Raw genomic sequence first — 28,000 nt, 5'->3', positions numbered from 1 at the left:
ATTAGACAGTGCAATCTTGGAAAACACGTGATGAATGGCTCAGTACATTTCAATACAAACCAATGAGAAATTCAAGAAAAATAGGACAAGGATTGAGAACCTATTAGCACTTTGTAACTAGTACAACCTTCTGAGTCATTTGGGTTTGATTAAACCAAGCATCATATCCATAGAGTTGCCATCCGGATGGAGGGAGAATTGTTCGCCTGTTTCGTTATCACGAACCAGCAGGTAGCCAAATGCGTCCAATCCGGTTATGGTACACTGACGACCAAAAGTTGGGGATCCGTTCTTGTTTGAACAAACTTTTACCGTTTGGTTGCTGTGAAAAAGCGAATGAAGCAAAAAAGTGTTATTTTCGTATATAGGTTTGACCTTTATTGGATCTGTCGGATTCAGAAAGTCGCATAGAGCAAGCCACAACACTTTGCTGTCTATTTATTTCATTTATTTATATTGCTAGGTTTGGAAAGACTGGATGTTGATTTTTAATAACTTTTCACTTGTGTTAAATCGAATACTGGCGTCAACCTGGTCTCGGGCGATGTGCTTGGGCCTGGGCTTAGTAACATGCACCTTCACGCATATGATTCACAAGCACTGGATCGCAAATTGGGCGATGGAACATAGCAAGCATGTGATTAATCACGTGCTCAGTAGCCAGGGAACCAGTAAGCTTATTATATGCGCGGGGGGGCTAAATCAAGGGCCATTCGTATGACTTCTTGGAGGATCTTACCGACAGGATGGGAAAATTGAGCTTTAATATGGAGGACCCGTCCATGTACGTTTCAGACAGAAACCGATCATACAGAATGTCCATTAGGGCCGCCTGTACATTCGCTAGCGGATTCTAAATGACAGTATCCGGTGTTACACTAGCGTTACCGTGGTCCCCGAAATTATTCTATTAACAAACCGATTCTGACAAATACCTCGTAGACCATCAGCAGATGGAATGAGTCTCTTTCTGACCGAGTACACACGACACCATTAACTGACCCTAAAACGCAGTGACTAGGATCTTGTCGACCGAAGTTGGATGCCCATCGATTCTTTTCAGAGCCTTCTAAATAGAGGAAGCATGAAAAATTCATTCCAGTTACTCAACAGAGACTCACGTGTGCATCCAACAGCGAGTGTATAATTCGAAAGCCCAACTAAGTCCATAAGTGTGCAAAGTGCGACTGACGAGACGCTCCAGACGACTAAGAATGGTAGCGATCACTTCCGCAGTAGATACGACGCTGGCCTGTTTAGGACAAACTCGATCCAGTAGGTCTTGCAAGCAAATGGTAGGCATGTGATTCGAAACGTTTAATCCAATACCTGTGAAAATTTCAACATGGTTCATCAGTGAGAGTGGATAGGGGAAGCGACAGAGTGTAGGAGATACATAAACACCCACTGCAGCGGGAGTGGTTACGGTAGTAGCTTACCAATAATGAAATTGGCCTCTTTATCTCCAACAAGTGAACATCTTGTGAGCATGCCCGCAAGCTTCCCAGAACGTGGACAGTTTGGAGATGAGGAGGCTACGTCACCACATTGCTTATTTTCATTCCAAACAACATAGACATCATTGGGCCATTTCAAGCGGAGCTGTGGACCAGAGTGTTGTAAGTTCTGCCCGAAATAGGAAATAGGAAAGAAAAATCGGATGAAAGTTCAGGTCGAACAAAACAGCGTTGGGGAAGTCACGGTGAGTCAATACAACAATCAGGCAGCCACTCATCACCTGATTTATGGTGTCTCCTCGGTGCATAGCTGGTATGCGACCCACAACAAACTCGAGGGAAGATGCCGTTAGCTTCTGCTCGTGTAGGTAATAGCAGACAAGCGAGTCTTCGTGACTGTCACTTTCTACAAAACAAAGAGTGTGACGGCTTGAGTTTTTAACCAATGGATCCGATAACCTTGACTAACAGGTTTCAATTGACATACGAGGCTCCTGCGCGTTTTCAGCCAGTCGCATAAAATGCTGTTTGCACATGCCACTGAAGAGGGTGATTACACAGCCCATACCTACTAGCTTATTCCATATTGTGTTTATTTTCGCATTCGATTTAAGACCATTTTCGGAGGAAAACCTGCGAGCAAATAGTGACTGAATGCCTTTTAACACATTAGCGACGGATACAATCAGTATTATTGGGCCACACCGATAAACTGTGCCCAGATTTGGTAGAAAATCAAAACTACCGGAATTTGCAGACAAAACTATATGGACGGAAGGATCCACTGTATGTCGTGTGCTTACCACCAATAATTCCTCGTCCACTTCGAATGCGCATTGGTGTCCATTCAGTGCACCAAGCCGCTCAGCAATCAGCTGTTTACAGGCGAGGAGGATACTCAATGCAACCAAGTGCTGCATTCCGGTAACATAATTGGCAAAAGTGACTGCCGATCGTTGTGAAACGTAGGTTGGTGGGTTCAGTGTCAGGCTAAGTGTGAATGCAGCCTGACCGGAAGGAGTGACCCAACGATTATCACCTCGACCTGCACGAGTAAGTAAGTGATATTATGAGTGGATCTTAGGAGGAACGTAAATCCAATTCGCAAAGTCATACTTTCAGTCGCAGCATCAATTTCAAAACAGACACGAAACCATGTTGAAAAAATAAACACAAATAGAACAAATCAGGAAAGAAGTTGGGGAGGAAGAGTGACAGTGAGCATCTGGGCTTGATACCACCGGATGTGGTGAACTTTGGAGGGAACTGGTCCCAGACAGGTCCACGAGAGTAGGCACATAGAGCCCTTATAAGTGACAAGAATTTGGAAGAAGCATCTTCAATGTCAGACACTGCAATGAATTCTGACGAACAGCGGAGTCAAGAGCAGATCTTATATCGAGAGAAACGATCACTGTTGGTCGTCGGAAGGAGTGGCAGATTTTCAGCGCCTGTCGCGAGGTGAAGGCATGATAGACGCGAACCTAGCTAGGGTTTGATTCTCAGGAATCTCACCCTCTCGATGACGGATCAATCTCCACAGGATGACAACAAAGAGCACCTAGAAGGCTATAATCATTAAATCGATGTTCCCGCTCCATTCCGTGGGTATTCTTTCTTCATTACAGATATGTTGGAACAAAGTCGTCAGATTAGCCACGAGGGAGTCGCAACCTTCTTCGAGGAGCACAGATGAAACCGTCTGGAGCGGGTGCTTTGTTGTGGCGAAACAATGAAATATTAGGCTGGACTTACGTCGTCCGTGGGATAGTGGTGTCGACGTTCCATTCAGTCTTATGTGGTCCTTCCAGGAGTTGAGTTGATAAAAGACAACTAAACTTTCCTTTAGTGTTCAGCCCGTAGTTCAAGACCACCTTTCTGTCAAATCATTGAGGTCTTATCCTTTGTTATAAACCGTTTCACTAACACCCACCCTGGGACAATTCAACCCAACTAGGAATAAAATTTGGTCGTTTACGGGCTCGGGAAATCTTCCACTTCCCCAGCTTTCGCAGTCCATCAAGACTCCCTGTCAATCCTTGGGCCGTTCACTGTCAGCGTTTAAATAACCCGCATGCGATATCATGGTCACTTGTTGCTGGTAGAGTTCTCGTGGTATTAATGAGAGCCGCTGGTCGTGGTGAGAACCAGTGTCCGTTGAAATGTGAAACCAACAGACGGTTTTGAAAGCCACTAGCAGAAAAACTTCGGTCACTTCATAACAATCGTCATTATTACCATCAAAAGGCGTACAACTGCAGTTGAGAAGTCATCGTTTTAGAAAGGACCGGTAATAATCGGTCGTTCTTAACTACGGGACATCCCAATCTTGACACAAAAACTTCATCACGCCAAGTGTGAGGTCACCAAGTTGGCCAGATTTTGAGAGGAATGGAGAACCAATCAATAAGACCTCTTCCGACTAGCGTTCAATGCCAGTTAAACGGTCTTGTCGGTCCGTGTGATTATCTAAATCTTACGGTTGATGGGTTGAGGGATTTCAAATCATTTGCAATCGAGTTTAGTTCCCTAATCTACCAGATCAACGTGCTTTAATTGGTGATTGGCCTTGGGTTTTACTGGTAAATTGAGTTGACTTGTGTGGGCTTCTAACTACTAGAACAATTGAGTAGGGGATGAGCCGTTTCGAAGAAACTGGACCTTACCGTAGTGTGAAGCTTTGTGTATCCCCGCGACCCATTGAGCTATACTAGGGATATCTGCACGACAGTCGCAGTCTCCCATACTAGGCTGTTCATTGGTTAGAAGCCTGACCGGCACAGCCTCCTGGTCCTCCTGATTGGGGGTTAGAACATGTATAGTGACTTGTTTCCTGGCCGTCACCATGGCAACGCCGAGCTGGTGATTGTGTTATGACCGGCATACTCTCATCTCTAAGGTGAAGCCAGTGAATGGCGTACCTCTTCGTCTTGCGATAGTAGACAACGCAAATGCTGTGGACAAATTAGATGGTCTCGCCCAACGGCCAAGTCATTCCTCAAACATACGATCGACTTTACTATTCGGTGTTTATGTGATAACCGTCACCACGTCGGTTCAACCAAGATCTCTTAATCGTGCTCTCTTCCGCAGATCTACAGCTACTCAAAACTAAAGCGACAGAAGTGAAAGCCATCCGAGGACGACACTGTAATGAGGGACATATACTTAAGTACGAGAAGTTACTTCCCAAGAATCAACTTTCTAGTGAGTTCATAACGAAGCGTGAACAGTCTACTGGCCGTCATAGCGTGGTAAAGATATCAAATAAGCCGTTAGATGAGCAACAACCTTGGGTGTTGGAGAAGGGTTTGAATTTCGTAGCAAGTAAAAAGGTGATAAGGGCGGAACAAATAATCCATTGCATTGAACCTCTGTTCAAAAAAATAATGCAATGGTGGCGGAGAAGCCACAAGTACAGCTGGTCACAGCCCTTAGTTCCAAGTAACCAGGAGCTCCAGGAGAGCGCAGAGCCTTAAACGCCCTTAAATGGGTGGACAACAAAGTTACCACAAAGGCGAATAAGGGTGAAGCCACCGTTGTCATCACCAAGTGATTATCTGCAGAACACCTAGTTTAATACCTAGCTTATGGTTATTAAAGGCCGATTGATAGTCGGGACATTGTCTATAAGGAATGAGAGTCAAGTCGAAGTTGGCAGGTATTTGCGTTCTCACCACTTGATACAAGGTAATTTGTATCGATTGCACCCCAAAAGTGCAATCCAACGGACTGCCAAAAATCTATAGATCAGATGCCTCAGTGAGACCAATAGTAGACACAATAGGTTCCCCACCTCATGAGCTGGTCACAGTCTTGAATCACTCATCGGAAAATCTAGTACTTATATATGGAATTCATGACTTTTTGAACAAAGTAGCGGGGTTAATCGCGCAACCAGATAACATTCTTGTAAGTTTCGATGACAGCTCATTATTTACGAATGTGCCCGACCTAAAGCTGTCACCTGGTCGTGGTGGCGGGCTTGGGTGCTGTAATGGTCTCGTGGGCTATGCTGGCTAAAAATTCGTTCCACAAGGCGCAACCATGCCAGGAAGGCCAAACGATAACAGTCAGACCAAGAGCAGCGAGATATCGTACTACGAGTAAACGTGCTACGAGACGTTCTAGAGGAAAAGTCGTACTGTCCTCAGCGCTAGGAGTGGGAAGGCAGTAAGGCGGCGGGCATGTCTATATTGATGGAAACAATAACGTTGCCTTCTCCCGAGAAAGGATAGGTTAGAAAAAGTCGGCCCTAAAAACCGCCCGCACCGAGCGCACAACAGTTGACCGTGACCACCAGTGCATTATTCACTATGGTCGGAATACTTCTAAAATCGAGGAGTCCGGTGCTGCTCCAAAGGCATGTGCTGCACGTAGTCGCATCAGGGGTAGACAGTAATGCCTTACTCCCTGCATCATCGGTTTAGGCCACCCCCCTCAGCCGAGCAGGTCAGACTGTTGAGTCATCGGATCCGGTAAGAGTCTCCAAAGAAAACCCTACCGTCCGCTACCTCGTGCGTCAGACTTTTGAGTTAGAGGCTAGAGGCACAGTCCCCGAACAAAACCCTACATTCTCCCACCGCATTGTGTATCAGACTTCTAAGTCAAAGGCTCAAGGTGGGGTACCTCAACCAAACCCCCCTCCTCGGCCTGGGCAACCTGGAAGTATCATTTGCCCGCGCATTTCAGCGTCCACCGATGTCCCTCCCCAACCTCTTCCCAACACACAAGCAAACGTCGCTGAGCCATTTGATTGTCAGTTATCTGACCGAAGGGCCTTATGCTCTTCGCTGCCTACTAACAATACACAAAATAACAAACATCCTTCTAAATCCACGAGATCCTTTCCATATAATAGCTCTTAACGTCCGTACTCTATGTCAAATTGGCAAACAGACGATACTTGCTGAAAACATACTCCCTTAAAATTGATGTATGCAGTGTCTCCGAAACAGCCGCGCACAACAGTTGACCGTGACCACCAGTGCATTATTCACTATGGTCGGAATACTTCTAAAATCGAGGAGTCCGGTGCTGCTCCAAAGGCATGTGCTGCACGTAGTCGCATCAGGGGTAGACAGTAATGCCTTACTCTCTGCATCCTCGGTTTAGGCCAACCCCCTCAGCCGAGCAGGTCAGACTGTTGAGTCATCGGATCCGGTAAGAGTCTCCAAAGAAAACCCTACCGTCCGCTACCTCGTGCGTCAGACTTTTGAGTTAGAGGCTAGAGGCACAGTCCCCGAACAAAACCCTACATTCTCCCACCGCATTGTGTATCAGACTTCTAAGTCAAAGGCTCAAGGTGGGGTACCTCAACCAAACCCCCCTCCTCGGCCTGGGCAACCTGGAAGTATCATTTGCCCGCGCATTTCAGCGTCCACCGATGTCCCTCCCCAACCTCTTCCCAACACACAAGCAAACGTCGCTGAGCCATTTGATTGTCAGTTATCTGACCGAAGGGCCTTATGCTCTTCGCTGCCTACTAACAATACACAAAATAACAAACATCCTTCTAAATCCACGAGATCCTTTCCATATAATAGCTCTTAACGTCCGTACTCTATGTCAAATTGGCAAACAGACGATACTTGCTGAAAACATACTCCCTTAAAATTGATGTATGCAGTGTCTCCGAAACAGCCTACAAGACCCGAGCGTAGTTATGCATCTCAGAACGCCAAGGATGAATTCAGCTCTTCCACATTTCTTCCTCCGCGTGTCCGGTCACCCAGAAGCAATGACCCCTGGAGGCGTGGGAGTTGCACTCAGCCCCAGAGCTGAACGTGCCTTGCTGGATTGGATCCCAGTAAACAGTCGTCTTTGCGTCGTCCGGTTATTCAGCTCAATCAAGCCCAACGCCCCTCGCCATAAAAAGCGGTGCCTGTTTGTAGTGCCGACTTATGCCCCAACGGATTGCAGTTCTGATGCTGGGAAGGATGCCTTCTATCGATAGTTATCTCAGGTCATTCGTCAAACAAGAAGCACTGAAATTGCGATCCTTGTTGGTGATATGAATGCTCAATTCGGTCGTCTGAGCTCCTTGGAGTCAGATTTGAGCGGTCGATTCAGAGTCAATGCACGTCGCATGAACAACGAAGAGTGACTTCTCCAGTTGTCCTGATCATAAACTGTTGCCAGCCGGCACGAGCGACACCAGTGAAGAGCTGCAATTCAAGACTGCCATTCCTTCTGGGACACACAAATTGATTACGATCGCACCATGGTGCGCGCACGCTTTGCAGTTCGTTTCCCTTCAAGCCCTCGCAAGTTAGCAAGAAGCATGCCAATATATCATCTTCGAAGGACTACCATAGCTCAACAGTGTCCATCTGAACTAGTTCAACAACTCTCCACAGTGAACGAATATTGTGGTAGCAGCGAGCATGTGGATGAAGCGTGGTAAAATGTGAAAGAAGCTATGTTACTGGCGTTCACTTTTGTCTGTCCGACTTCTTCAATTCGACCACAAGACTACTGGATGTCGTCGAGGTCACCATCCATGATTGATGCAGGGAATCCATACCAGCAGGCAACGAGTACGACGGCGCACGCCAATCCCTAAAACATCGAATAGTGAAGCGATCTGGTGGACATCAAAAGCTCGGAAGATCGAGAATGGTTTTGCTAACGGAAACAGCCGCGCCATATATCAACTGATACAATCAACCGATTTTAGAAAAGGAACGGTCAGTGAAACGATAAGTGAAAGAGGCGGCTCGTTAATTCACTCGCAACAAAATCGACTGGAAAGATGGGCCGAACACTTCGAAGCACAGTTTAGCTGGCCTCCTGCGACCTAGCCTGTAGAGGAAAGTTCATATGGGCGGATGGAGTGTGAACCTTAATCACCCGTCAGAAGAGGAAATAAAGTACTAAACATAGGTACTGAAATGTGGGAAGGCACCAGGACCGGACGTTTTGTATCCAGCTCGCTTCAAGGAAGGCGGAGAAGCACTGGTGACCCATCAAACAAAACTCATTCGTGAGATATGGAGCGAAGAGAAAGTGTCTGCAGAGTGGGGCATGTCGGCAGTTACCCCTATCTTCAAAAAGGGCTTTCGGACACTGTGTGAAAACCACTGTGACATCATCCTGGTAGCTGTGGGTCTCTGGTCTTATCCTTAGAAGGTTGACTGAAAACGGAGACAAATCCGTGAGGACCAAACTAGGTTCCGTCGTGCAAGAGGATACATCGATCACATTTTCACTCTCCGACAGATTCTGGAACAGCGACACTGCATCCAGCAACCTGCAATGGGTGTGTTCCTTGACTTGAAAGCTGACTCTGTGGACCGCCAGGCACATCAAAAGTTAGAGACATTGTGGACACGGCATAGCCGTGCCCTCAATGTCGCTCTTGAGTCCAGGCTATTGCCTTCAATGCATTGCTCCCTTCCCAATGTCACCCTTAAAAGTCCACTGACTATGTATATACGCATCGATTATATCAGCTTCCGCCTCCAATGCGCAGCTTTTTACCACAACTCCCGAAATCATCGGCGAACGAAACTGTGGCAGCAACAACCACAGTACAAGTAAGCAGTTCTTACAGTTGATAATGATAATGATGATGTGCTAAAAGGGGACCCTTTAGGAATAGTCAAGCGGTCGCTACTAGCAAACACATCCCTTTCGGAACGGACACAGCTTATGGCAAGTGAAATGGTGGAAGGCATAAAAGCATACTGGAATCACACTCACCTCGTTTTCGATTCCGTAGTTTACACTCAAGAACAACGTTTAGCAATGGGATTTCAACATCCCAGGTCTTGGCAAATATCTTAGGAAAGATTTCGAACGCAAGGCTTTAGCCGGATTCCCATTCCTACCTGAAAAATTTTGGCATTATATAGATGACACTTTCGCTGTGAAAAATCAAGACAAGGTCAATGAGTTTTACATCTGAATGGCTTAAATCCATACATCAAACTTAGTATGGAGATTTAATCAACTTCGGATACACTACGCTTCTTAGACTGCATGACACATAAAGTTGAGGAAAACCAAAAAACATAGTTTATCCAAAGCTAACTAGTATTGGGGCTATTTTAAATTGCTTGTCTACCTATCCGAAGTCGGTGTTTGCTAGTATTGCCCCATCAATGCTCAGCTGAATAAGTGCCCTGTGCACAGAAAAAGCTGATCGGGCCCAACTTGAAGTAAAAAAAATCGGGGTAGTGGATATCCGGCTTCTTTGATTGAGCCTCAGCTACGAAGTGTGCTGACCCTTGTGGCGAAACCCAACGGGAAAGGATTGGGACTGCTGTCATTCCATATAAATCAGTGACATCCGAAGGCATTCGAAGAATTCTAAACGCGACTAACATAAGAGTTGCGTTCCAGAAGGGAAAAATTCTGTGCTCTGCACTGATATAGTTGAAGAAGCATATCCCGGCAAACAGAACCAGGGACTGCGCCTATTAAACTGAATGCAACGACTGCACTAAGGTCCGTATAGGACAAAAGGCCCGTGAACTTTACACCAGAATCGGCGAGCACAAAGGAAAAATTCACAGGCCACCGAGAGATGCAGATGAATATCGAGCACTACTGGAAGAAAGCAACGGTAGGACATGCACTAGGCACGAGACACAAAATAGATTTAGAGAATATTGAAGTTCTGAGGAGGTTACAACGGTTCACGCCACAGAGACTGATGGCCGAGGTTGTGGAAATCGCCAAACATCCCAGTGGGAATAGAAGGCGTAGAACTGGCAAGTGTGTGGAGAACGGTTTCAGATCAGTCGAGCTGACATGTGATGATGTGCGGTTATCAGCGAACAGGAGTTATCAACAGAAGTAGGTAAGACCCCAAGTGCACGAACCAAACCGACCAACAGTTCCATCTAATCTCAACCCCGCTCCTCTCCCCACCCCCCAACTAAATTGTCGTAGCACTTACAGACCCAAACAGACCAACAAAATATAACAGTGACACCCTAGATAAATCACCGAGTGAGGCACCGTGAGCTTAAATCCGATAAAAAAAATTACCTGAAATTCCCAAAACCCATCGACCGTAAGATTTAGGCAACCACGCTGACCGGCAAGACCCTCTAACTGACATTCAACACTGATCTAGTGTGCAAACCGGAAGAGCTCTTACTGAATGGCTCTCAATTTACCTTAAAAGCTGGCCAGCTTGGTGACATGCTCACTTGGCCTGATAAAGCGTCCGTGTCAAGAGTGAAACGTTGTTCAGTTAAAAAGCGTTTCTGAAATGATGAGCTTATGTGAGAAAACAAATCTAAGTTAACCACTACGGACGGCAAGAATGCTTACCATGTCCCTGAGTTTGACGGTTAGATACGACAACTAAGCCGGAATGAGGAGGAATTTTCCCCAGTACGCTGCGTTGAGACAGGGAAGGGATAAGTAGACCAACAATAGTAATATTAACAACTAGGAATAATAATAATAATAGTAATAATAGAGCTTGAAGAACACTAAAAACGATACTGGATATCGAATACTGTGCACCGGCGTGTTTTTCATAGGCTACAGGGACTCAAAGTGCATTTTCTCCTATGTGGGAGTGTCGCCAATCATATAATGATACCAATGGATTCTACCAATTGTGCTCCGGAAGATTGGTATGGTTTGACCAGATGGATATTCCAGTAAACCTGGAGCAACCGTGACGATCCTTCCGGTATCTCTACCCTGAGAGACACCCTAAACCCAAGGGGAGTAATTCAATTCCCAATTTATAACGATCATCCACAAATCTATGCCGACAACGCCTACAAATGATTCATTAACAACAAAATCCCGTTCGGTAGTGAAGTGTCACGCGCTGTGATTACAACCATCCAACGCATATGGAACCAGCAACATCCGAATTACATCAGCCTAAGAAAAATTAGGGACGGTCGGGCAAAAGGACCTTGAGAACGAAGACCAATGTAAAGTGCACCCCGAATATAACTGATGCTCATATAATGCGCTCTCTACACCTTGGACAGTCAGCCCCTAATCCGACAAGCCTAGGCAACGCCGAATAAATAACCGTACAACGATTCTCAGTCTTTCAGTATAGATTAGCCCCAGTTGCAGGACGAAATCCCTATTGTAAACCAATCACACGTCGAATTCTTCACTTTAGGGTGGCACCAGCTAAAACGCGACGAAAGGTTTCTATAACAAGCGAAACACGAAACTCGTGTGTAGACTTCCATGCCTGTCGTTGAACAAGATTACGCTTTATGGACATTGACTCTGTACAATCTGAGAGAACGCGATGGGCTGATCCTGAGCCATCCACTACTGACGAACTTTAACCAGTCCGTCAACTACAACCCGTCCTCAAATGCTGAAATTACACGATAAGAACTGAGGCTCCAACATGAACAAAATCCCAGAAACTGCAAATACGAGTCTTCCAGTCATTTACGGCATTTGTGGAAACCCGCTGAAGTCATTGCCACTCATTCGTGATCATTTTTGAAACGATTCGATATGACCACCTAGCATCGAAATCTCAGCTGACCAGCTCTCACCAGACGACCCATCATCTTCTCCAGCTGTAAAAACTGCGTACTTGTTGTACAGTGGTCACAGTTGCCACACTCGTTCACCAAGGATTTGTGTAGGTGGGGTAATTAGCTATGCATTGGAGGCGGTAGCTAATACAAATGACGCCTCATTGTGTCAGTGGACATTTAACTGGAGAGATCGGGAAGAGGAGCCATGCATTCAAGGCAATAGCGCCACTGAACAGCTGAGCCGAATCCGATAATGTCGCTAACCACTGATGTGTCGCGTCTCGGGGTCCCCGTCCAGCGGGAGATGATACGACCAGCGCAGCTGAGTCTGCACGCAATCGCTTTCATACTTCGCTGTCAGGTCACTATTTGACCTCTCCTGGCAATCTGTAGAGTGTGTCCAGCTCATCTATCGTGGGCAAGTTATTTTTTCCAAAACCCACTCAACCCACGTAAGGATTACTGATCCGATGCAGTCACCAAACTCTGATAATTCCATGAAGACATCGACGGTCCACAGAGAGCACAGGCCAGGTTTCTGACCCGAATAACAATATGGAGCGCATCACACGTTCGCTCGCAACATGGCATGATTGGAGTCAAGTTGAGTGCCCCAAAATGAACAGCAGTCTTCAACTGTGGCTCTCCACCGGTCGCCGACAACCACGTGATCCAGTTGTGTCCACAGTTGGTTCGCACGATACGGACGTTTATGCTGAAAGTTCATACTAGTCAGAAACAGTTGATGATCAGCACACAACTGGAAGTTACGCTTCCCGTTGTCTGTGAGACGAGCATCGATCTGAATCGACCACTCAAATGAGATCCCAAAAAGATCAGACAACCCACTTGAGCATTTATATCACCTACAAGGATCACAATGTCAGTGCTTCTTACTTGACGAATGAGCCCGGATAACTCTCAGCGTCGATGGGCCTATGCTGACAATAAAACCAGGCTCCGTTTTTTATGTCGAGTGGCATTGAGGTTGGATGAGCTGGAAGGCCGAGCTGCGCAAAGACGACTATTCATAGGAATTCAATCCAGAAAAACGCGTTCAGCTCTGGGGCTGAGTGTACCCACTAACATACTTTCCACAAATCATCGCTTCTGAATCATTGGCACACGGGGAGTGAAAAGTAAGAGAGCTGACTTCGTCCTTGGTGTTTTAAAATGCAAAACCACGCTTGCTTCTTGTATGCGTGTTTCAGGGACACAGTAAACATCAATTTTAAAGGAGTTTAAGGTCTCGTCTAGCATTACCTCGTTGCCTTCTTGACATAGAGTATGGATGTGGGAGCTCCTATGCAGAAAGAATCTCGTGGATCCGACAGTTTTATTTTATTTATCGTTAATAGGCAGTGGGACGTATTAGGCACATCTGCCAGATAACTGACAATCAAATGACTCAGCAACGTTTGATTATGTGGTGGGAAGGGGCTGGGCAGGGACACCGGTGGACAAAGGAAAGTCCAGGTAATAATACTTCCCGGTCGCCCAGGCCGAGGAACGGGATTTGGTTCAAGTACCGCACTCGGAGACTTTGACTCTAAAATCTTGCCCACAAGGCAGTGGGAGCATGTAGGCCATATATATAGCCTGAAACAAAAGTCTGAACCTCGAGGCAGCGATTGTTGGAGTTTCTTGAGGAACCTTTCCAGAAGCCAATAAGTCAATAGTTTGGCCCACTTGGCAGAAGGCTGGCCGGAATATTTTGACGGTAATCCTGTGTCGAGGAAGCCAAGCATGCGTAACCCAGCGCAACACATTGTCTAATTCCCCAAATGGGTGATCTACCCTGCAAGGAAACAAATTACGGGCATACTCTAGGCCCTTGACCACTGTTCGCACACTATTTCGTTAAATCATCCAAGTCGTCCCGATTAGGGTCAAATTAGTTTGACCGATAATTTAACCTCAGAACGCAAACAGCTCCTATCGTTGGGAGGCTTCCCAGTTGATAAACGGATTGGAGTTAATTTAGTAACTCCGAAGCATAATATGAAACAACGCAGCACTACATATGAATAAGTATAGGGATTTCAATCACTTTTATTGTCGTTGCTATCACTCAAGCATATATCTTCGTGATTAAGTGCCTTGTTTCGTGGTTTTTAGTTGAGTTCAGGCGGGCAATACAACAACAAACAGTACAAGAAGCCGACCGCATTATACAGGCTCTCCTTGTTGGGCTATTACGTCTGAGTATCTATGGGATTGCAAGTGTCGAACATTTTGAGGGTTCAGATCAGGTGAAGTGAAAGGCTGCATAACTAACAGCTACTTAAAATATCTGGGTGCAACTGAAATTTCATTGTGACAGTTCAGAAAACATGCGATATCCACTCAAGAGGAAACGACTTGCTGGGGCAACTTTTTGAAGACCCTCGAAGGGGAAAGCAATATAACTGAATCAAAAATAAAAACTCCATACAGTAGAACACGAAACAACAAGGTGGTGCATGTATACGGGGTAACGAAAATGGAATAAAAGCGGGAAGCATACCATAGATAGAAACCTCCAAAGACATAAATGGAGGATGTACCTTTCACATAACACCCAACTCGAACCCAAGGACTCAGACCATATTAGGCTCTTCCCCAGGGTGTTTGTGTTCAGATTTTTCCGGTAACCTAACCAGTCGAACTCCGGGGGTAGGCTGCTCAGAGTGGAACAATCGCGTAGTTCGGCATGCGTAAAATCACCGAGACCGGCCAAGGTGGATGGCTCAGAGAAGATATTTAGGGTTTTCTGGAACAAAAACACAAGTGAAATTCTGGCAAAAAATCCAAAGATGAGTTCAAATTACTTGCTAGCACGAATCCGCTTCAAACACACCATGTTATTCCTCGTACTAGCTAAAAACACAGGAACAGTTCATCAGAAACTAAAGTAAGTTCTCTGTTCCGCAAAGCCACTCTAATGAGCACACAATATAGTCGAATCCTCAATCAGAGCGGAGCGGAAATCACGTTCACCAGGCGACCAGTAACAAACAATGCGTACAGACAGAGAAAAATGGCCTGCCCTGTTTAACCCGTGTGGGTGTCTAATGTAGGATGTAAATCAGCCGTTAATTCAACCACATATATTCAGCAAAGCGGGTTATGCTTTGACTGGATGTGCTGGGTGTGCATTACTATCGTTCTAACAGAAAATGTGACCCAGACATCGGAAGCAGGCGCTTGTCCGTGAGCGGGATAAAAAGTGACTCATAGTTGGGGCCAATTCTAAGGATCGGGAGCAGATCACCATGCAGCGGGTAACATACAGTGAGAAGTCCTCCGAGTTAGCAAGCATAATCCATTTAAAACATGGAAATATCCATCAGTCGACGCTTGTTCACATACCCAGAAATAGTTCCGGGAGCTACTGCCACCGACTAAAGAAGATCATCGCATGTGGTTGGGACAACTTACATACCCTGTTTTACCACGAGGAGGTCGTACATTATATTGTCGGGTTGCTTCAATTCGAATCCATTCGTATAGAACGGAAAGAAAAGGATAGTTCTGAAAGGGCTTTAAACAGAAGCTTAGGGTCAAAGACCACCTAGGTGTCGACCAATCGAAACATGAACTAACTAGCCAACCGACAGGATTAATCATTTAAACAACCAATCATAAACGGTCACCCGCCCTCAGACCAAGACAACCTATACATACACAATCACATCGCTGAACACCTATATACAGAGAAAGGAGAAGCCATGACGCATCGCTATGCACCTACACAATGATGATGCAACAGTCTGGTGAACAATTCAACCACCAGGACTATTTTAATTTGTTCTGAGGCATCCGCTCTGATTCCCAGCTCGACTAAAGTATACTCGTAAACTAGAAATCATGTCACCAGGTCAAGTACTCACCTACAACGGGTAGTATCGACTGAGCATATTAATAAACGACGACAAAATTAGTTGAAGGACCCTTCTGTGAAAGAAGCATTATACCGAAACAAGTTCTTCGTCCCGCTGTATACAGTATTTTGTTTCTCATTAAAAAAACACCACTAGCTATGAAACAACGAAGACTGCTTTTGCACTCTAACTATGGGGGCACGTACTTCTGCTCGAGTATTGTGGGAACCCATGATCATTGAATACAGGGTTACATTGTTGGATGGTTTCTCATGGAAGTGGTTGATAAGTGAACGACATGGTATGTGTAGCAATTCCAGTCCCTGCCGTAGTGAATCCAGACGACTGTCAAGTGGATTTATCTGAATAAAAAGAGAATCAACGACTAGGGATGGAAAAAGGAAGAGTTACAATAAAATGTGGACCAAAACGACATCCATGTGGATCATTCATGCCAGACCCACTCCTTGTAACATACATAACATGGATGTATCTTAAGGCCAATATCTATGTATTTTAGTTTCTTCAATCAAAGAGAATAATAGCATCATCATCATCATCGACAGCATGGCATCAGTCTCCAACACCGATGCTTCACTGCCGTAAAATCATGATTTATTCGACAACCTTATGGTAAAGAAAAGAATAAAGGTAGATGGGGTAGGGACTTAGTGCTGGCTTACTACGATCATTCCAATGTGCCTACACCTCCAAACACTCATTCAGACAATCTGGATAGAAACTGACAACAAGATCTCCACTGACATCGGTTGGCAGCCATATCTTGTGGTGTCTCCAACCAGGCACAATGAGGATCACGCGGTCCCCATCCTGGAAGGCGAGTAGCACCGACAGCACCCAAGCGTTTCGTCATCTCCTTCATACTCCTCTGCCAGGTCATGGGTTGGCCACCTCTCTGTTTACGCCACTCCGAATTGGGTATAGAAAATAGTACTCTTTTCGGTAAACGATGATTCGGCATGCGTAAAACATGTCCCAACCAACGCAGCTTCTGGTGCTGGACACATTCTTCAATGGAAGTACCCGTTACACAACCGAAAACACGCTTTCTAACCGCCTCGTTACGGATTCGCTGACACCAACCCAAACGAGTTATGGTTCTGAGACAACGATTGTCGAAAACCTGAAAGGGTAGGCCACCTCTCTGTTTACGCCACTCCGAGTTCGGCATGGAAAACAGCACTCTCTTCGCATACGATGGCTAGGCATATGCAACACATGTCCCAAGCAACGCAGCTTCTGGTACTGGACACATTCTTCAATGGAAGTAACCGTTTCACAACCGAAAACGTGCTTTCTAATTGCCCTGTTACGGAAAGGCTGACACCACACACGAGCTACGGTGCTGAGACAACGATTGTGGAACACCTGAAGACGCCTCAGGTCCGCTGCTCGAATAGCCCAAGTCTCACAGCCATACAACAAAACAGCCCACACTGTAGCTTGATACACACGTCCCTCGAGATTCAGGGATACACCACTCTGAGGGCATAGTTGTATCAAATTAGCAAACGCGACCACATTGACCTCATCTATCACACTACAATCAAAACTAATACAACTTCCAAGATGCGAAAACGGCCTACAGTTTTCAGTAACTCTCTCTGGATTTTAAATGGCGCGTTCAGGGACTGCACGTTCACGAACAGAACATTGCAATTTTTGGGTGCAAAGTTCATATCAAAGGACAAGATGACTAAAAACACCTGCACCTTCTCCTGTTCGAAGATGAGAACGATGTCGTCTGCGTCTCCAGATCGAGAAAATTTTCTCCACAGGTTATTTGAACACCAGGGATTTGGAGACCCTTCATCATTCGTCTCATTATTTCAGCGATCACGAAGTTAAAAAGGAATGGAGAGAGTGGGCATCCCTGACGGACACCGCTTTGTGTGCGGCTTTTGGAGAGCTCTCCGTACACTCTCACACGTCTGGAAGTCGAGAATACAAAGAACGTATTATGTTCACAAACTTCCGTGGTATTGCTTGGAGGGCAAGCGTGTCAAGAGGAACAGACCGATCAACCGAGTCGAATGCACCTCGGAAATCCAGGAATACTAGAATCGTGGGTCACGTATACGTATGTCGTTGTTCTAGCACCTCATGGAGTGTGAAGATTTGGTCAACGCAATCCCTACCAGGCCGGAATCCCGCTTGCTGCTCTGTAGTCGAAGTTTCAGGAGCAACCGTAAGGCGATGAAGCACAATTGACGCCAACAGTCTCGTTACGACCGGGGTCAAGCTGATTCCCCTGTGGCTACCACACTCACTACCAGCCACTTTTTTGAAAATGAGCATTATCACCGACTCCGTACAATTGTCTGGGACAGACTCCTATGCCCAAATGCAAGCAAACAGATCGGACAAGCGTTAAGTGAGGACTTCACCCCCGCCTTTGAACAATGCGGGTGGGATGTCATCCAGACCAGGAGCTCGGTGGCGTTTGAGAGATCATATGCAGTCGTAAACCTCCGAGGCTGTAGGTGGTTTCACGTTCACCGTCAAGGGTTCTACTTCACCTGTGGGCTCCAGATGTGTGCCAGCTGGTGGCCATGACAATTCTTCGAAATATTCGGCCCAACGGTCGAGGCGTTCCTGTTTATTCCAGATGATCACTCAGTTCCGATCTTTGATGGCTTCACTCACAGGTGGTTTCCGGGGCCCGGTCACATGGCTAAACTGAAATAATCTTCGGGCATTACCGGCTTTCTGGGCCTTTTCGATCTTTCTGATTTTCTGTGTCCACCACACTTCACGGTCGGCTCGCACGCTCACTTTCACTTGACGTCTGATAATTCTTGGCACCGAGTTATGTTCGGGACCGGCTGAGATATTTCGCCGAGATTTAAGCAGTGCCATCATTCGGTCCGATATCCAGTGCTTGCGTGCGCTTGGTGATGCCGTGCCACAGGCGAGATTCCCAGCACTATGCTAAGAGGTGGTAATCTCATCCCAGTATGCATTCACATCTGATGTTAGAGCATTTGGAAGAGACTCTAGAAGACGATTCTGATAAATTCATCTAACATCCGGATCTGCCAGTCTTTCAACTGCCAACCGATCTGTCCGCACCTCAGGCGGCCCAGAGAAACATAGGGAGTCCTATCCATGTCGACCTCCTAATTGAGTCTTAGATAAGCTAAGGCTGCCCACTTGTGCATTCATATATCCGGCAACCACCCCGATATCTGAGCTTTTAGCTCGCCGCAACAGGGCATTCAGGGCATCGTAAAACCTGTCTTTGATGGCGTCGGAGCTATAGTCAGTTGAAACGTAAGCAGACACGATGAACATTCATCTATCAACTTCCCGCTTGTGAGACTTCCTCACAAACGTTATCAGACGAACCGTACAGAAGCGACTATCAACAGATATCCAGCAAAGAAAGGATAATTCCGTCCGGTGACTTAGCACGATACCCACCCATGCACATCCCGCCCCAGCAGCCTCTGGTCACCCGAGGTGAGCAGCCGGAAGCGAGTGGAGACTGACGGGGAGGTTAGCTCAATAACTGTATTTGCATCTTGGATTATCGTTTCTGAGACACAGCAAACATCAATGCCAAGCGAGTCCAGTGTGAGAGCAAGAGCAGCTGATGGCACCGCGCGATGGCCGGTGTGGCATAAGTTTATTTTCATGTGTGCAGTTCACGGTTGTACGTGGGCTGGGATACTGTCAGGGCGCCCACACCTAGACAGGTGGATGATTAAGGTCCTCGAACAAAGCCTTTGGCTCAAAAGCCTAACCGCAAGACAGCAGTGTTTGGCGAGAAATGCAAGTACACGTCACCACACATGTTCCAACCCCCAACCTGGTGGGCCAGGACTGTTCGTCAGACCCCTACCCATCGCCCAACCTGGTATGAAGAACTGTGAGTGTTACAAGGGCACCCCCAGTGTAGCTCAATGGATCGCTGAGGTGCGCAAGCCGTCACACCACGGTAAGGTCGTCTCTTTGTGACGGGAAAGAGAATAATAGGCATCCCTTTTGAGAGTTTCCACTCAGAATAAAAAATAGGGCACCTTGAACGTTGCTTCAGACAGCTTGACAATCACATACAATAAATGGGATGTTGCACGGTTTGCCAAATTGGCGTGCAAAATTGAAGGGTTGATTGACTCAGATCTGTAATTTTATAGAATTGCTTCCAATGTTTCAAAAAAAGAAAACTCAAGCAAATAAAACTCACAGAAGTAATTACAAGGTTTGTGCGAGTTTCATCAGGCGATCCCACGAGTATTCTTGAATGTGGAACGGATGCTGTCGACGCATGTATGCGCCACTTCCACTGAGGAGATTCAAGTGGATGAGTGACTACTCTAGGGGCTGAAAGAAGATGGCCCAGTGAGGTCGGATTTTGGGTGTTCTCAGTAGATGCAGATGAATTCAACAGTAAAAGTACCTTCCCACCGTCGGCGAGGAACTGACATACCTGGTAGAATCGTGCAAGATAATAAACTGGCTGTCACTTATCACAACAAAAGAGAAAGGGGATTTGGGTCACTTAAACGCCGAGGATTTCCGCTCACAGTTATCCGTTAATTATCCTCATACATATCCATAACCACCCTAACCTGATGAGCCTAATTTTCCACTCGGGCGAAGACGGCTCAGTAATGCTCACATAACATGTCATGCTGCAGCCAGATAATGTTTACTATAACTGAGAGACATCGGCGATCGGATGTCTGAAGACGTGTGAGGTCATCATATCGGTGGTGAGGCAAGTTCTATGGCCACTGAGTAGGACTACTCTCATAGCCGTTTTGTAAACAAAGCCCTGTAACCTCAACAATATTCGTTTCTCATACCAAGAGTGACAGGAGTTGGCGAATAATACTCATGTCTTGGTGATGCATCTACTGACATCTGTCATCATGAAGTCACCACAAATGCAGCTGTCAAGATAACAAAACCTATCTCATCCTGAAGTTTTGAAAGGATAGGAGACCTTGGGTTTTCAGGATACAAACGACATGGCGAAACAAGGGGCCATTTCTGGTATTCTATTTAGAGTAGTTTGTGCGGACTCATGATCTCCGAATGAAAAAAAAAAAGTATCACCCGGATAATATAGATCTGTCAGTTTCCCTCGCAGACAATTTCTACATCCACATTCCTAGTCCTCCATGCTGGCGTCAATGATAGAAGTGACCGAGTGAAAGGGGGAAAATTCTCATCAGTTGTGTGGAAACTTTCGGAAAATCAATGCAAACAATAACGCGACCGTAAGCATAGGACTAAATACAAAGCCCGTTGAAAAATCTTATAAGTTATTTCTAGTTGGCTAAGCATACGTAGAACACTCTCCATCATCCTTGAATGACGCTAGGGAGAGTTTACTTGCCACCGCAGCCCGGCGGCGCCTCAAGGCAGAAGATTATATTGGTGCTTCGAAAACTGAGACAAGGTCTAAACTCACAGATCAAGGCTCGAGTTGAGCTGTGAGCTTGAGTTTGTAGGTGACGTCTGGATAAAGAGAATACCGTAAGCTATATCACCGTACATGGATCCCGCATTCGAGTTTCGTGGACGTAGCAGATATTCATCGATACTTCAAGAGACCATCGAAATAGTTTGGTACCCGATTTGCATCAGGGTAACTACATTAAATGGAAACGATACAGAGCGACGGACATGAGCAGTGGCATGCTATCAATCGTCTACTCGGATGCGGGGATGATGTGTCCATGTCTGAGATCCACAAATTCGATGAGAAAGGAAGCGAGTGGAAATAATATCGAAGGATGGATGTCAGCGGCAAACTACTTGCTCTGCTATATGAGGCAAGTTTGGTGACCTGGCACTGGCCGGGCATCGCACAACCGCCGAGTTGACATGAACTTATTCGTATTCGTACTGTTCAGGGTATATGTAAACCAACGTCATGACAGGATGCCCAAACTTAAACAGGAATGCACTCGACAAGTCTGTGGCTCAAAATATTGACCACAAGCCAGTGGTGTCGAAGTAAGCTGCAAGTCTGAGTAATGTAAATCTGAGCCCCATCAGCGAGGCTCAGGAGACTGTGTTAGTCTGGTCTCTACCCATTGACCAACCTGGTATGGGAGACTCTGACAATGACAGAGGTTATATTAGTCATTTATCGGAGCAACTGCAAAGATGCGGTCTGTATTCAATAATCACTTCAGAGAAGCAAGATTTCGGTTGATATTTCCTCTTGATGCTTTTACAGGGCTTCCAAGCATTAAAGTCCACAATTTAAAGTCCGAGCAATTTCACAAGGCTATACAAAGGGATTTTTTACATGAAAGGGGTCACCCTCGGAAACACGCTACAATGGACTCACCAGGGAAAATTCATGATCAAATTCGCTGGCCGATTTGCAGGTGTTCATTGACTCAGGTTCATCGAAAACGACCAATAACTTCGCCGTTGTTTGCCATAACTCGGCGAAGAAATCACTCCGTCTGAGCGGATAAGGCACAACACACTGGTCATCTACCAAGCGCTCAATTGTCCGCATACAGTTCCTATAGAGTTCCGTTGTTGGCTGACCGGTGGACGGGAGCAACTGATACAGGTTCATGGCAGAAGAATCTCGGGGCCTGACTTTTGCAGTAATCTTACTGAGGATGGTACTTATATTTCTACCCATCCGAACGGAGCACGTCGCACTCCAGCTGGCCATTCCCGGGCTGAAATGCAAACGATAACCAAAAAAGACCACTTTTGCGACGTACTCCAAACTGCGGTAGCGACACCTACTGTACGGGCACTAGTCGAGATGACCCCTTCAGTGTGCACAGGGGAATTGTAGAAGCCAAACGTGGAACTGAATTATAGCGGAACCCAGAGTTTACAGAAAACAGTAAAAACCGGTTAAGACTTAGCAATTCATTAAATGCACCTGGTATTTACAGATCTTATATTCAGTGATGGGCCAAAACGTAAATAAGGAATTCGTTCAAATAAGGCACGTGTTGCTGTTTCTTTGGACGAGCAGCTTCCATTCCAAGCCCATCGTGTCACTGTCTTTCTCCCTGCAGGTAACTAAGAGGATAGGCCCACCAGTGAATCATTCTGTGATGGATAAACCATATGGACTGATTCAATCATGATCCGAATTCATTCATCCATGCCATAATGATGACCTTCATCATCAGCTCACTCAACGTGTGACTTGCTCGTACACGAAGACGTTAAGCTGTCAAGTACGAGCACCTGTTCCCCGACAAAATGGTCCCCGGGTTGTACTGAAGTCCAAGTAAGGTAAACAACTGGGCGTCTTTTCCTCCAGGACCTTAACCGCAAGCGAGAAAAAACATTCTGTTGCCAAATGAGAAGCATGTACTGTCGTCGAAGCGTGATATTGCTAAAACACTGGACGTAACGTAAAGTCTCGGTCAATGAACCCCCTGGTCGAAACCCTAGGTATTACGTGGTGAGCTTTAAGCTATTAGTAGTAGTACATCCGGGGTAGGGCAGTCACTTCTCATATCCTCTTGAATAAAGAGCACACTGTCGTTCCGAAATTGGTTTGATCAAGGCAAGACAGACATTCCGCCATCTCTGAATAACGCTGGGGGAGCCCACTCAGCAGTGCGGCCCTCAAGAAGGAAGAGCATATTGATGTTTCAAAAACTAAACTCAGATCACAGCTCGAGTTGAGCGGATCGAGTGAAAGAACGGGACACTGGAGTAGACAACCATCTAAACGATTGTCCACACTATTCAGCTCAGCGGTAAAAACACTTGTCCTCATTAAATAATAAATTTCCCAAAGTATTTTTGATGACCTCACTAACCGCCGGTTCGATCCCGCTTTGTAATGATTCGCCAATCTGTGGTATCTGCTGCTGACCCGCTCCAGCGCCTAATGCCGAAAAAAAGACTCGCAGAAGGGAACATGTGAGCGTTAGTGCGTGCGAGTGCAAAAGTACAACGGCCTGAAGCTATTTATTGGAGGGACCCTGTCTGAACTTGGTCCAATGCTGACGCACACGGTCTGGCTTTGATAAGAGGCTGCGAAGCGCTGCACATTCCGGGGGCGTTGTCTGACATTGATCAACGCTGACTCTCACTGCCTGGGTTTGATGCAAGGCTATGAAGCGCTGCATATTGAGGGGGCGTTGTCTGTCTAGTCAGCATCTGGCGGAGCCGAAAGTCGCAGATTTCGAGTATCCAGTGGTTGCTTTCAGGAATCTGGCCTTCCTGATAGTTCTGGAATCTGGATTACTCAGTGAGCTCTCGGAAACATCATATGCCGGGTCCTTTGCAGTACGGACGAACAGCATAACCCAAGGTAAGGACGGAGGATTCATAACGGATGCCATAGTTTTCGACTTCTCAAAGGCATTCGATCGAGTCCCACACGTCCCGCTGCTCCATAACCTCGAGTTTTACTGGATTCAAGAAATTCTACGCTGGACTGAAGGCTCCTGTCAAACAGAACATTTCGACTTAGACTTCTTCGGCGCCACCCTCCACTAGAGTTCCTCAAGGCTGTTTTGGGACAACTGCTGTTTCTGATCTACGTCAACGACCTTCCAGATTTTCTTCATCGGACTGATGTACCTTTGCGGACAACTTGAAATCCTGGGGTTTAATGCCAGTGCTCTCGAAATGGATTTAGACGCTGCAAAGCAGTGGTCATCGGACTGAATGACGAAAAGTGCATCCATATGTCATTCGGGGGAAACTTATCGAATAACACTATTACCACAACTTTTCGGTTCTTCATTCTTGTGACCTATGAGGAGTTCATGAAAGGCTCCGTAGGATTTTAATAATAAATAGAACCTTAATTGGGTTTATATGCACTGCAACAGCGTTTTTAAGTGTTTGTCCCAGTCGCTCTCCGTCTTTGCGTAAGGTGTAACGCTTTCTTAAATATAATCCCTGGCGGCTTACACGGGCCCTACATGCATGTGATGGGAATGTTGTTGACACAAATCAGTGATACCTAAAGGGTCATTCAGCGACTACGTAAAATTATACAGTCGCAAATGAGGTAATTGTCGTGCAGGTCCAATTTGTATGTGACGAACTAACGATAAATTGTTTCCGAGTTTGTGGAAACGGCATCGGCCAAACTCATCTAACACCTGTCGTGCAGAGAATAAATCAGAAGACATTACGGGGATACATACTGAAAAGGACTTGGGTATGTATCTCTCTTCAACATGTCATTCTCACTGCACTGTGAAAAGTTAGCTTGAAAGGCATTCGCCGTTCTACGGGTGATTCAGCGAACCTTCTGCACGCACTTCAACGGGGTCCATGTCAGAACACTTCTTGAATACCCCAACCAAGTAGTCTACTCAGTTCGCAAGGAAGACGTGTTTAACGAGCTGGTACGAAAGTCCGTTATGGATCGCGTATCACAGGGCTTGGCTTATTTCACCTGGAATATCGTCGACTCTGAGACCCAATGCCCAATTACGCCCCGTTTGAACAAGGTTTGACCAACAGGTTTTTCACCATTGGCCGAAATAACACGCGGCGGGCATAGGGTAAGGTTTTCAAGCTCAGGGCGCACACTTTTATTAGGCAATGGTTTTTCTCGTTTCGGGTATTTGGTGTGCAAAATACCTCCCTCAAACGGCGGTGCACGCTGCACCTAGCACCAAAAAACTTTAAGTCGCCTTTTTAGTCGAATGCCTGCGCTGGTAAGACTACTGCCCCGCGTAGAGAACTTAAAGAGTAGTGCTACGCCCTTTTTGTTGTGCCTTTCAGGTGAAAAGAAGGCGCGGAACACCCAGGAAGTGCTCACACAGGAAGTGCGAGCAAAAGCCTCGGTCTTGTGTATCAGTCCCTGCGTCCGTGAATCACGTTGACAGCTTGGGTGGGTAGCAAACCGCCATGGACCAAACGAGGCCATACCCTGATTGGTCAGAATATGGACCATTCAGAATAGAGCATTTTAGTCTGGCGCCACTCGGTCCCCCGTGAAAAAAATCAAACGCTCTACAATTGCACCTGCAACGGTTTTTTACTACCTCCATCTAGAAGTGTCTTAGGCCCCAATAATCTGCGATAAATAGGTATCGGCGGAACAGCAACCAAAGAACTAGGAGTAGCACCTTAGAGGCACAGTGCATTTATCTGTGAAACCTTTGTGAATGAAACAAAATATTTTGCCCAAAAATGTTACATTTTGTTGTATATCTGCCTAGGCCAAAAGTCACCTAAACCTACATCTACTATTCGTTATTCGTCTGGAGCACATTTGACTTTGATGTTAATGCCCTGTGGCTTCGTGAGTGGCTTCAGGTATGTTTGTCGAGAGCTTGGCGCTTGTATCCCTTTCAACATTTAGGGCGTTCGGGAGGTAGTAAGATGAATACGTGAAGGATAACTACGTGGTATTTGTGCGTTTATCGAAGCACCAATACTGTTTCGCATTACGAGTTGGTATACTACAAATGCAGCAGTTGGTCTGCAAGACAAATGGAAAGTCGAAGAATCCGGGGAAACTTGCAAGCTTAGTGGGCTTCCCAATACAAAAAGCAGTGGGTAAAGCACCAGGTGTGCAGTGCATTCTTGTCTAAGGAGGCAGGTTTCTAAGTTTTGTAAGATCGGCTTCCGGTATATCGATGGCTGACCGAAGAGGATGTGGACACCTGCATTCCCTGCTGGAGTGTGGAACGCCATCATGTCAAGTGCTGTCATTCGTGGGCGATGAATTCAGGACATACACAACTACCGCCGGAACGGTCGACTAGCTGTGTTGGGTAGGTGCCACATACTTAGGCTTTAATGTGGCAGATGATATGCCTTCGTTCCCGACAAAACTGCGCACGTTTGTACTGGATCGGGAGAAGGTTACTATGGCCATATATTCTTGTAGTGGATAACGCTAGCAAATACCATTTCAAAATAGTTAAATCAAGTGAGTAAAAATAGGCGAGATGACACAACTCACAGTTCGTTGACACAGTTAGTTATTACCACCACAATAAATCCAACTCGATCTCCTTCCTGGAATCTTCCTTAATATATTCCAAGCTACTTTCTATCCCGTCGTAGTCTGAAAGGCAGATCACCGCTCGTTAATTCACTGACAGCGTAACTCGACACAGCAAGAAGGGAACACGCTTTTCACGAAGTACAGAATTTGTATTGTGTATGCATCCATATTTCTTTGCTTTCATTTAAACGAATGTTATTCGGTAAGGAGAGAAGAGGAATAAGCCGAGATTTAGTGAGAGATAGAAAGTGGTACAATTTGAGTAATGATAAGTTACAAAGAAAGCACTAATGTACAATGGTCAGAAAGATCACCATATACTTCTCCAGATGGCAGCAAATACCATTGTCCCGACGCTTTCCGGATGTAGCGAATGCCTGTGGAAACCCCCAACAAGCCTCTCTGTATTAGTTTATAAAGTATCTAACGTCCGGCCCGTAAATAAAGGCTTTATACTTTCCTGATCTAGGACGGCTTGGGCACCGGGCGCCCAGTTATATATGCCTTCTTGGAAAATAAACAGTTTGCCCTTTATGCATAAAATATCCGGCTTATTCAGGGAAACAACGGGGAGCAATATCAAGTGAGGACTTTCGTCATGGGCAAGTTGGTGGCACAAATACAGTCTGACAGAGTAGTGTTCGGCTGAAAAATCATGTTGTGCTGCTTCTACATTAGAACAACCATCATCAAGCGCGTGTGTATCATATAACCTCCACGAATCTTCCGTCACAGTCTGCAAACAGCCGGTGTAGATTCTACAGCATGGCGCCTTCGGGCAATGTCTTACAGTAGGCTTTTCGCTTATCCTGATATGATCACGCAGATTAAGGCAATGTGTGCAACCACTGCGCCGCACAGACCCGTTATTCATATTTCATCTCACAGCTTACTTGTTGTGCATCACCAGCGAACGCGCTGTACACACAATCCGGGATGGTCTGCTCTGGTAATGTGACCAACAACCGTCTAGGGAATGCGAACGGCTCTCTGAAATACCAGATGCACCACCCAGACACACTGGAGTACGCCATACAGAATGTGTGATTAGGCATCGTGGACCCCTAGCTGCATGTTAGTCGTGTGCTTCGGCTAGGTCGGTAAAGACGACGTCATCAACGACATGGTTGTCCTGGCAGCTTTTCAAGATATAAAGGAGAACGCTGTTGCCCAAGAACAAACTCGCATAGGTCATTAACATGTGCATGTTTTACGTTCTTCCATTTGGCAATTATTACC

The 28,000-nt window shown here is 46.1% G+C and overlaps 1 protein-coding gene across 1 annotated transcript; it reads right to left on the bottom strand.

Annotated features, from left to right (window-relative positions):
* Positions 1-8: 8 nt before the first annotated feature.
* Positions 9-27,829, bottom strand: T265_13178 (hypothetical protein; the record flags this gene model as incomplete). The annotated part of the gene is made up of 10 exons (XM_009167644.1): positions 9-322; positions 1,122-1,407; positions 1,440-1,626; positions 2,261-2,502; positions 10,743-10,810; positions 14,491-14,696; positions 16,014-16,169; positions 20,018-20,260; positions 22,139-22,487; positions 27,655-27,829. Coding segments are annotated over 10 exons (2,097 nt in total), but the record flags the coding sequence as incomplete, so codon positions are not given.
* Positions 27,830-28,000: the final 171 nt, after the last annotated feature.

The sequence above is a fragment of the Opisthorchis viverrini genome (assembly GCF_000715545.1).
Source record: "Opisthorchis viverrini unplaced genomic scaffold opera_v5_44, whole genome shotgun sequence".
Taxonomy (NCBI): domain Eukaryota; kingdom Metazoa; phylum Platyhelminthes; class Trematoda; order Opisthorchiida; family Opisthorchiidae; genus Opisthorchis; species Opisthorchis viverrini.
This window is presented reverse-complemented; position numbering and strand designations above follow the sequence as displayed.